The 11,756-nt window shown below is 31.0% G+C and overlaps 1 protein-coding gene and 1 non-coding gene across 2 annotated transcripts; one reads left to right on the top strand and one right to left on the bottom strand.

The window, feature by feature from the left end:
• Window positions 1–758: 758 nt before the first annotated feature.
• On the bottom strand, window positions 759–3,752 carry LOC124447336 (52 kDa repressor of the inhibitor of the protein kinase-like). The gene is made up of 4 exons (XM_046998247.1): window positions 3,665–3,752; window positions 2,698–2,745; window positions 1,595–2,433; window positions 759–1,508 (listed from the first exon to the last, which is right to left on the bottom strand). Exons 1-4 carry the CDS (start codon window positions 3,735–3,737, stop codon window positions 759–761), a joined length of 1,710 nt encoding a protein of 569 aa, XP_046854203.1. The 5' UTR covers window positions 3,738–3,752.
• Window positions 3,753–11,448: 7,696 nt separating this feature from the next.
• On the top strand, window positions 11,449–11,530 carry Trnat-ugu. Its single transcript has one exon. It is a non-coding gene; the product is annotated as a tRNA-Thr (tRNA).
• The last annotated feature ends 226 nt before the right edge of the window (window positions 11,531–11,756 follow it).

Raw genomic sequence — 11,756 nt, 5'->3', positions numbered from 1 at the left:
GGTGGTATATGAATTCAATTGCGCGGGATGTAATTCCCGATGCATTGGCGAAACTTCGCGCCATTTATCCACCAGAATTAGGGAACATACCACAACAGACAAAAACTCTCATAGCTACCGACACCTTAAATCTCACTCATGTAAAACCAACTATTCACCCTCTTGCTTCAAAATCATCGACACTGCCGACACCTCATTCTCTCTTAAAATCAAAGAAGCACTCCACATTAACAAAACTAACCCTGACCTCAATGTTCAAGTTTTTAAATTCAATACAATATTTAGTTTATAATACGCTCGGACGCAGGGGCGGATCTAGGATTTTTCATATGTTAGTCAAAAATTTATGACGTCATATGTGGCCTCAAATATGACGTCATAGATGACATCATACATTGTATCTTATGCAGCGATTTATAAAACTTTAGCGATCATAAAATTGCGAAAACTAAGATGAATTCCCTTTAATCAGATGATGACAGACTGTTTCGCCCAATATCAGGGCTCTTCAGCATGCCTAGGATGATGCCCCAAATTTCAAAGCATCATCCGACATGGACAGCGCTTTAAAGAGCCAAAGCCAGCAATCTGGTTATTGCATAGAATTAAATGCATGTCCTTTATACATAGGTACATCAACAATTTTATCTATAAACTAAAAAAGAATTTAGATGTAGAAAGGCAAAATTTAAAAAATTCTCATGATTTCAATTAAATTTAAATCTAGTGTTGCCAACAGAAAATTTATCAATTACGCGTTACACATCTGGAAGAATTTCCTGATGAATTTTCATTGGAGCAAGACCATTTAACCGTTCCTCAACCATAGTACTCCGCTTATAATCTTTAAGAATTCGCAGCGCTGAAATCGAACGTTCACATTCGCATGAAGTTATGGGAAGGGTTCCTAATATTTGAAGTATGACCTTTATGTTTTGAAAACCATCAAAATTTATAGCTTTTAAAGTTGTAGCTACATTACATGGATAAGGACCTTTACGATGTTCCCAGAAGGATTGCCATAATAATAACTCTGCATCTAAACCTAACTGATTGGGTAAATCAGCAACATAAAATTTTGAAACAATCTTAAATTTATGTCTCCAGTCAATCCCATTTTTTATAAGAGAAAACATTTTTGTTGGAACAATACTTAGTCCTTGATAAACATTTACACTTTCCGTGTCAAATCGCGCATCCAAAGACGAGAGAAGATGGTCAATTAAAGGAATCGTATAGATTCGTTTGTAATACTCCGAGATAGAACGATAAGGAGCGTTAGGCCTTGTAGTTTGCCTTCCAATTGTCCTACGTTTACATTCTTCTACCCTAACCTTTGCCGCTAACGTCAAAGCAATGTCGTACCATTGATCATGATATGAATCAATAGAATTACTCACATGTGCAACACTGCTTTTCAAAGAAGAGATCAACTCAATCCCGTCCATAACATCAATACTCTTTCCTTGCAAAAGCTGAGTAACAGGAAGCGTTAGATCAAAACATTTCTGGTAATAACCAAGAGGGCGATAAAATGAAACTCAGAAAGACCTTCAAGCAAAGAGGATGCATCAGCAGCGAGAGGGACTGCCACCTTTTGCCATGTTATCCAGTGTGTCAAAATTTGAACAAACAATTCTTCGAAAGTGTCTAAACCTTTAACTCGTTCTACCCATCTGGTTCTACAAACATCTGGCAATCTAGTCTTTTTTGAGTCCGTTTCTAAACTATTGCGTACAGTCTCCTCAAACGGTATATTGCGTGTTTGAGAAATATTGATAAAATTTGTCACATCTTTTATTTTGTTAAGTACTTTCTTAACCTCAATATCTGACAAAGAATCACAAACTGACAAATTAAGCCTATGACTATAACAGTGGGTATATAATGCTTTCGAGTTGAGCTTCAAAATTTGGGCAGCCAAACCTTTAACACAACCTGCAACAGCACCCGCACCATCATAACCTTGTCCGCGACAGTCTTCAATTGGCAAGCCAAGGTCTTTAAGTTTATCTAGAATTAATTTAGCAAGGTTCTCTCCACTCAATCCCCACTTACATTGAAGAAAGGCAATGAACTCCTCTCTTATGTCCATATTCTTATCAATAAAACGTAAAATTAGAGCCATTTGCTCTCTATGGGAAGAATCTGCAGCCTCATCAGCTATAATAGAAAAGAACCTATTAACCTTAATGTCGTTGACAATCTGTTCAGTAATAACCTCTCCAAAGCACTTGATCATTTTATTCTGGCTGGTCTTAGAGATGTAACTTCTATTTTTCCCACAAGATGTTAAGTGATCCCTTAAAACACCATCCCCTGAACGAACTTTAAAATTTAGTGTCTCCACAAAATTTCCAACACCCCCGGTAGAATACTGACCAACCTCTGGATGATATTTAGCATCATCACGGTGGCCACGCAAAGGCAAACCTAAACGACCACAAAAAAGAATGCAATCAGCAATAGAAGACAGCTTACATTTGTTCTGATCGATTTCCTTTTTAAGATTTCTTTCTAACATGAGCTCTATTGGTTGCGCAGACCCTGACATTTGAGCACGTAAGGCAAATAAAATTGGATTTGTTTGGGCATGCAACCCCACTTCTCCTTCATCATGGCGTTTAAAAGTAAATGCAGCATCATTCCAGCGTGAAACCGGTTTAGAAAACAAATTTGTAATCTTAGAAGCTTTACCAGGGAAGCGATGACCAAAAAGCACGCATGACAAACAAAATGCACCATCTTTTGATGGGGAGTAGCATAGCCAGTCATATTTTTTTAGCCAGTCATATCTAAAGCTCCTACCACCGGTCTTAGGAAAGGAAAAATTCTCATCAGGCCTGAAAACATTTTTAATCAATTGAAGAACACCAGAAGTCTTTAACTTTATCCTGGTAAGTTGCAACATCAAAATTATGCACAGAATGATACTTCTTTTCTGGACAAGATTGACTAGCGGAGGACTTAATTGGTTGTTTCAACGTGATATAAGAAGGAACTTGTTTGGCAGAAGAAAAAGTTTCATTGGGCTTTTTCAAATAACTTGGATGGCTGTTTTCTGATGCAGTAAAAAGTTAGAAATAATTGGAATATTACCAGAAGGAAATTTTGCCACCTTCTTGGAAAATAAGGAAGGCACCTTACGTTTTTGCTGACGTTGTGGCTTGTGTAATGTCAGCAGACTTTCGCTTGTGTGCACTTGCATGAAAAGAAGAGGGACAAAATGGTTAGGCTGAAATGATTCTCCAGTTCTTATGTCACCTTCATGGCAGAATAGAATATGAATTTTTTTCAACCCTAGTAGTATGCAAGCGGGGTTGAATAACACGATTAAATAAAAGTTTGAGCCTGTGTTGTCCACAATCCGGATAATATGTAACAATACATCTTTTCAAAACTGAAGACAGACCCAAAATACAAAGAAATGATGACCATTTACCATCATTGCAATTAAAACAGCCTCTTTCTTCACTAAATTTTCCTTACTAGCACCGGTATCTAAGGACTCAACAGAGACAGATAAAGGTAAAAGATTTTTATACTTCCCTTAAAAAATCAGGATGCTCTTCAATGGCACAAAAAGCAGGGATGCTCACAGTAAAATGAGCATTCAGGAAAAGCTCAAGTGAGGTTAAGATTCTTAAAGTTGGAACCAATCTATCATCACCAAGCAGAGACAAAGACACGGAACTGTACAAGCAATTCCCTGAAGCTTCTGATCTAAGAAAATACATGAAGCTGATGATGAAAGAATTTTGGGTTTGGTTCCAAAATGTTCTATATATGACATTATTTGATAAATGTATTATATAATCATGTTATAATCTTATTTAGTTTTATTGAGTAATAAAATAGCTAACTGACAATAAAATCTCGCGTAAATATGATATTTACTTTATGTTTTATATTGACAAAATCTACATTCTCTATATGAAATGTGTAATAGTGCTGACAACTATAAGCAGGGAATGAATATAAGTAATTCAAATAGGATAGTTAATAGTAGAATTATAAAGAATCAAGGAATAATCAACAAGCAGGTTGAACTGAAAATTTGACAAGTTTATCTCACTGTACATTCATAAAGTTTTAAAATGCGAGTCTAAAACCACAAAAATCAGCAAGTTGAAAGGTTGATGAGATTTACACAACACAAGTGACCTGTAATATACAACCAGACGTTTTGCTGGCAACTTATAGCAAGCAGACTTTGTATAGTGCTTTCGTTTTGGAAACACAGCACAATTAAGCAAAAATGCTTAACTTCCCTTGAGATTTATCTGCCTGCCAGCAAACCGTGCGAACGTAAACAAGGCAAGTCATCAATACCGTTTGTATGCATATTTACATTCTTACATATTATTAGTGAAATATGAGAAAAATTGTACAAAATGTATAGCTCAAAGCTATGCACGATTTTTCCTTTTGATTTCGAACAGCCAAAGGAATATAAGTTTCCGCGCAATAATTTCTGCTAATGCTGTTTGACGAGCTACTTATGGCACCCAATAGTTGCTCAAGCGATATCTCATCTTGCTCATTTAGTTGCCTGGCAAGATCAACATAAAAACCTGCCAAAATTTTACAATCATCTGCCGCAAAGGCAGCTTGAACAACACCGTAATCCATATCAGATACAACTGAAACTTTTTTAAACAAAGCGTGATTGCAATTTTGCGATGTAGCGAAAGATAAGACCTTCAAAATAAATGACCCCCCGCTGTGAATTAGTCAAAGTATCAAATAGCGTAAAATAACAAAGTAAAAATACTAGTCGATAATATAAAATATGATTGTTAGAGCCCTTGAAAGTCGTCAATCCATCAGGCCTCCCCACAGATACATCAAAACTGCATGTTTCCATGGCAATAGGCGAATTGACCAATGAGAAGACTAAGATTTGACTTTTTGATGGATCTGTGGGCTTGAGATCATATTTGAGGCTAATTACATAGCTTTCCTTAAAAAAACGCTGTACACTCAGGCCATTAATTAATTCTGATCGTTATGCTTTCGTTTGGCTTACGATATGTGATAGTTGACTTAATTATTCATTAATTTTAGTATGTTTCATGAATAATTAATCACCATTTCATACGTTCGTCGCGTGATGGATTTGATGACCCTTAAATCCGCCCCTGGTTTATAACTCCCTCGTTATATTATTATTTTTGCTTACATTTTACGAAAGCAATAATTGATATGTGTTTAAACTATTGAATGCTAAAATCGATGATTTTTAACGTTAAGTTTTCGTCATAGAACCACTTTAAAGTAAAGACTGGCGCTTCCGTTTTATTTAAGTTTTCGACAATAGAATCCCATACTAATCCCCGATTAGGGCTTCTCTTTTTGTATTGAAACAGATCACTAACCATCATTTCTCTCATCAACAATAAATCGTGCTCATCTGTCCACTCCATTTTCTTTGAATTGTCAGCCATATTAATTTTAGAGAGGTTTTAGAGGCAACCTTCAAACAAGTATTTTCACGTCGGCGCAGAGGCCCGACGGGGTAAACAAAATACATACAACGCAGAACGGAAATAAAAACAACTTCCTCTTGCCGTTGCCGTCCAGTAAAACGTAGTTGCTTAAGCTCTCTATTACTTTCCTTCGTTGAGACGATTTCCTCAAATAGGGACCAATCCATTGAAGCAGCTCCTCGAATAGTTTTGGTGTCATTCGGAAATATGTAAGAAATACAACTTGATCATATAACCAAAGATCTTTGATCAGTCGATTCATTTCTCCTTTAATATCACGTTCTCTGTAGAGTTTTCGCACCCAGACACTTCTTATACTTATCTCTTCGATTGAGCCTCCTCTTAAGTAAATACAAAATTCGTTTATTTAAAGCCGCCATATTGTTAATTTTGAAACAAGCTCGGTTTTCTGAAGAAACATAGATTACTACAATGGAAATTGGTGCAGGAACTTTTTCCGTCAATTGTAGAGAAATATTTCTTTCTACATAAAATTTTCAATAAGTGGAAATCCGCCTTTACGGTGTTGTACCAAACAAAATTAATTCTTTATAGCAAACAACAAAAAAGTAGATAACATAACGTTAACTAAACGACAACCTGAATGTATTATACTGTAGTAGCTACTATGCTTCAAAAAAGCTCTTCAAAATTAAAAGATTGCGTAAGATCAATCCAACCGCAGCATACATGACATTAATATCAACTTGCTTTGATGCTAGAGAAGAAGTTGCCGCCAACATGGTGGAATGAGATATGTAATTTGACGTTTCAATACCCGTCGTGTTACGAAATTGCCTTACACAGTTTGAGACGGTAGCTTCTTAGACAGGTTTGTGCCCATATTGATAAAGCTAATTAGCAGTTGTTGTTCTTGTCGTTGTGGAACAATTGTTTTTTTCGCATATTGTTTGATATTAGCTAGTTGCAATACATAAATTCCTTTCATTTTTTTAATGGAAAAACTGTAAGGGCTGTTGGTGCACTGCTTTCATAGTGTGTTTCAACTTTGAGAAATTTAATATTTTTTTTATTTTATAAAACAAAAACGTTAATCTTTTAGTGAAGTCCTTTAGTCATTTAAGTGATATTTCCTCAAGTGATTATTGTTGTATAATAAAGTTGAAGACATAAGTTACATTCCAAATGCTTTTATAGTTTGGCGAGGCCTGTCTCTTTTCAAAAACATCCTTCATTAATTTTTAAGTACAGGTAGATGTCCAAAGGAAACGTATATCTTACAGCTTATGAAAGAAACGTGCTTACATCAAAAAAATCCGTTTTCGAATTTAAAGGCTTCTATTTTATCAATTTCAATCAAGAGGTTGTGACACTTCACATGTTTGACTGCGTGATAACTTGATACCTTATAACCTATAGTAGTTAACTAATATATCATCGCAGGCTCATATTTTTTATTATAAATTGTATTATGTCTAAAAATAGTCATAAAACAATTTATAATAAAAAGCAAGGGGGTTCGTTTTTGAGGCAGTCAGCGGTTATAAACATAAAAAGAGAGTATTAGCCTGCAATAATTTACATATATAAATAAAAATCAAGTGTACTAAGAAAATAAGATAAAAATAAAGCAAGCATATATTTAAAAAAGGTATATTTACTATACAATACACAATATTTCAATGACAAAAGTCCAAACTCAAATTTTTAAACGATATTAAAGAAAGTGCAAAGTTTAATTTTATAATGATGGAAATTTTTCTTTATAATCATCGTCAATATCATATTCATTTCAATATACCCTTTAAAAAAAAGTATATATGTTAAATATATAAGTTTAACAATGTTAATAAATAAGTACTTAAATGTCCTTATCAAAAAATCCAGATCAAATTTCTTTTGTTTCTTTTTAAAGTAAAAAGTTTTTTGTTTTAACGACTGTACATAATTCAAGAAGTCTTGTTTTTATTTCACCATCTTCATTCATTTTTTTATAGTTTCTTCTACTTGTTTTTCAACTTCTTCAATGAATTTAATTTCTTCTTTTATTCCTTACTGTATTTCCTTGTTTTCTTTGCAACAAAAGCTTACATGAAAATAAACTCATTCTGATAGATTTTTTGGTAGTAAATCCAGGGAAAAAAGAAACTTCAATTGATGATTTTGATATTTTATACATGTAAAACAATATTTATAAAATAATTTTCTATATTTTTCATATGCAACGGAATTTTTGTTTTCATTCATTTTCGTGAATAACCAAAATAAATCAAATCAGTCATAAAAATGTTTCAATAAACTGCTTTTTTCTTTTTTTTAATTTCTTTCTTCTATGTCCTTCTATTTCTGTTTCTTTTTTCTTCTTCTTCTTTTATTAACTTCATTTAATAAAATAAAAATTTTCTTGACTCTCAAGATGACTACCGCTATTGTCGAAACGGCAGTCAACAACAACTAAAACAGTCCTTCACAAGACTATATTATCCTGTGTTCTAGTGAATGGCTTTTTGATTTTAAGTGTTTCCTTTTTTTATTTGTTTAAAAATCCAATTTTTTTTTCTTCTTCAATCACTTCCATTTTTTTCAAAATATTCTTTTTCTTCTTTGTTTTCTCTGCAGCAAACGTTTGCATGAATATGAGTACGCTGTAATTGAGTTGGTATTTTATATGAATTATAGAGAATTTTATGTTTATAATTTTGGCACGAAGTACAAGAAAAGTAATAGCTTTAAAATACTACTCTTTATATTGCATTTATGAAGGCAAAAGACATTGAATTCAACTTTTATGTCTCTATTAGTTCTCAATAAAAAATAGCAAAGTTTTAGTTTTATATAATTTTGTAATAGTATAAAGTTTTTCTTATTTTTCCATTGTTTAAATACTTTTTGAATTTTTTTCTATCTTTTTTTTTCCAATATGATTAATACGATTGATAATAAATTCATTAAAAGATAATCCACTTATACATTTATAATTATTTGGTAAGCTATATATATATATAAACATTTACTACAATTAAACTCAGTTAAAAATTCATATATTTTACCATTATATTCATATATTCATATATTCATATATTGCTGCTTCTCTTAACTCTATTGATTTAAAATAGAACACAATTTTAAAAGAGCAGAGGATTCAAAACATTCTGGTATTGTTGCAAATTATTCTCAATTTATGTCAATATGCTCAAGAAAAATGATAAAATTTATTTCTCAATGACATCATATACTGAAACATCCAATTAATTAGAAAACTCTTTCACAACATAAATAGCTTTAATGTCAATAGTATTTTCAATATCTTTTTCTTTTTTTACTTGGTGCCGTTTTTGGCATTTCTTTTATAATTTTTTTCATAGCTTCCTTTCCTTTGATTTTTTTTCTTTTCTTTATCACTTTGTAATAAATCACGACAAAATCTAACAAATTGTCGCAAATTTTGTGAGATTTGTGAGTTTTTAAATCGCCATCTTTTTTAAATATATTTGGTAAAATTTATCCATCCAATCAATCATTGCAACATCGTTTAGATCAGTGCGTCTGAAACAATCATCCTCATTATCATCATCCTCGTTAACATAAACAGTTCCAATTTCATCCACAACAAATGATGTTTTTCTGTTTTTAAAATTGATTTATTATCTGAATCACGTTCCAAAATAACACGTTTCTCGAAAACAAAACTTCATACAAAATTTCATATTCATCTTTATTTGCAATCTTATTCAACACATTTGTAAATCTTTCTCATGTTTGCAAATTCATTTGCAATTCATCTTTATAGAACATTCCATCGTTGTATAGAGAGTAAACTGATTTTTTAAAAAAGCATAGATTACTAAAGCGAATAAAAATGCAAATTTTATTTGAAACGATTGTTCTTCCATTAGAACAACTTTGTAAAACTGTTATCAAATCTCTAAAACTTTTTTTGTAAATGGAATAATCTTGAGCCATTTCTTTTATCTTTTCTTTAAAAAACTTATATCGATGTGTTGTCCAAAAGTATATGATAGCAAATGATACTAAACGTAAAACATTAGATGTATTTACCCCTACAATTTTTTATTTTTACAAAAAATTTAACAAATATTTCTTATTATTCCCATTCCGTTTTTAGTTATATTATTTAATGGTGCTTTAAAAAAATTTAATTCTTTACAAATACTTTTTTCTATGTATTTTTGTTCATCTACAACTATTTTACGGTTGTTAAGGTATGACATATATTTTAAAATAGAATTATAAAATGTTTTTGATCATTAATTGTAAATTCGTTAGTCTTTGATAAAAAGTCAACAATATACTTTTCTAAAAAAGTTCTTTTAAAAACTTTTTCGTGAAGTAGAAAGAAATAAATTCCATTAAAATAACAATGAATTGTGTCACTCCATTCATCATCACCACCAATGGAGATAATTTTTTTAAACAAATATGTGCCTTTTATAGATTTCTGTACCTCAAGAACTTGCTTTTCCTGGTATTCTATCTTTTTCATAAAATTCTCTTCGATAATATGGCAATTTTACGTTCATTGTTGAAAATCTTTAGATTTTTTTAAATCCTTGATATTTTCGTCTAATATCTCTACCGTATCTGAATCTCTTTGACCCAATTTAATGAGAATTCAGACAGATATGAATAAAAGACAAAAATAGGAATAATCCATTTTTCTCTTTTTATTGTTCCGCAGCATCATTACATATACACCCAAACAAAAATTAAAGTAATAAAAATAAGAATAAATATACTCAAAAAAAAAATAAGAAATAGGTTCAACATCATCATCGTCATCATCAAATTCCATTTACATCAGTTTTGTTCATTCAATAATTTTCTCTTCTTCTATCAATTTCTTTAATTCAATAATTTTCTTTTTTGATCTTTTAGTATAATCTTTTGTTTTAAACATGTTTCTAAAATAAAACATGTTCCTTATAAAACTCATGATGCAATTTTTATTGATCTATTGAATCGATAGTTATAAAATTTTTATAATAGAAATTTTTCCAAATGAACTCACGAAAAAAATGTTCATTTTCCAAAACATCAATTCTTCCTTTATATGCTTGATTTAAATTAATTAATTCATAATTTTTTTTTGTAATTCTTTAAATCTTGAGACTAAAAGATGATTTTGTTCTTGAAGTTTTCCACATTTCTCTGCATCATGTTCATAATCTTGAATATAACGCAATTTTTGTTTTAAAATCTTTATTTTAAAATCTTTATTTTATATAAAGAATACAGATGTAATAATTGCTTTAACCAAGGTTTTGCTATGTGTGCAAGTTAATCAAAAGCACTTTTTCTTGTTTTAACATAGTATAAACTAAGAACACATTTTGCACTAAAATGAAATTGGTGAAAAAGTCGTAAACGTGATAAAAACTTAAACAGTTTTATTATGTAAAAGCAAGTATTATTTTTACGTTTTCCTCAAAATTTTCTTTTTGAGATCATAGTAATAGTTAAAAATTTAAAAAGATGAATGCATTAAAAAAATGAACAATGCTTTGTAAATTTTGAACAATATATAGTAAGTTGTGGCAAAAAAAGCCTGTAAATTTTGTGCGATACATAAAGTCAACCATGCATAAAGTCATTGTGATTTTAATCAATATATTAAATCAAAAACATTGAACACAAGCACAAAATGTCAAAAAATTTGCTATTCAAACCTTATCTACAACATACGCAGATATTTACATGCAATTATATAGTGAAGAAATAATTTCACCATGCACAAGGTTGTACAAATAAAGTGTGACTGCTGAATGGTTAAGGTATAATGGAGTTCTATTTAAAATATTAAATACATAATTTAATTCATTTTGCAGTAAATGGTAGTTTTTCAATAATTTTTCAGGTTTCAGTTTTACGAACTCAAAAATTGTAAACTTTAGTTGTTTGACATAACTTGACCATTTAAGTCTGCAAGAATGAAAAAGAAAACGTTGTTATTTAGAAAAAAGAAAGGTATGGCAAATCAGCTGTGCTGGCCGAGTGGTTAAGGCGTTGGACTTGTAATCCAATGGGGATTCCTCGCGCAGGTTCAAATCCTGCTTACTGTGCACATTCGTTACGTTGCTTTAGTTTTTTATTTATATTTGGTATTTTTTATTAATTTTGAAGATGGTACTTATTACTACTATCATTTACAATGGAAAATTGTTTACATATGTGTTGAAAAAAATTGTAAAGAATTAGTTTAGGATTGAGTATTCGAATATTTTTGTAAAATATAGTAGAAATGCAAGGTATGTTTGTATTATAAAAATTTTGTTTTTATTTAAAGAA

Source organism: Xenia sp. Carnegie-2017, unplaced genomic scaffold (assembly GCF_021976095.1).
Source record: "Xenia sp. Carnegie-2017 unplaced genomic scaffold, XeniaSp_v1 HiC_scaffold_22, whole genome shotgun sequence".
Lineage (NCBI taxonomy): Eukaryota > Metazoa > Cnidaria > Anthozoa > Malacalcyonacea > Xeniidae > Xenia > Xenia sp. Carnegie-2017.
The sequence above is the reverse complement of the archived record's forward strand: the minus strand, read 5'-3'. Positions and strand labels throughout refer to the sequence as shown.

Coding starts and splice junctions, on each gene's coding strand:
- LOC124447336 (XM_046998247.1), bottom strand. CDS start 3,737: ATGTATTTTCTTAGATCAGAAGCTTCAGGGAATTGCTTGTACAGTTCC. Junction 2,746..3,664: donor TTTGTCTCTGCTTGGTGATG/ATAGATTGGTTC, acceptor CCCCATCAAAAG/ATGGTGCATTTTGTTTGTCA. Junction 2,434..2,697: donor TTTTGGTCATCGCTTCCCTG/GTAAAGCTTCTA, acceptor GTGGTCGTTTAG/GTTTGCCTTTGCGTGGCCAC.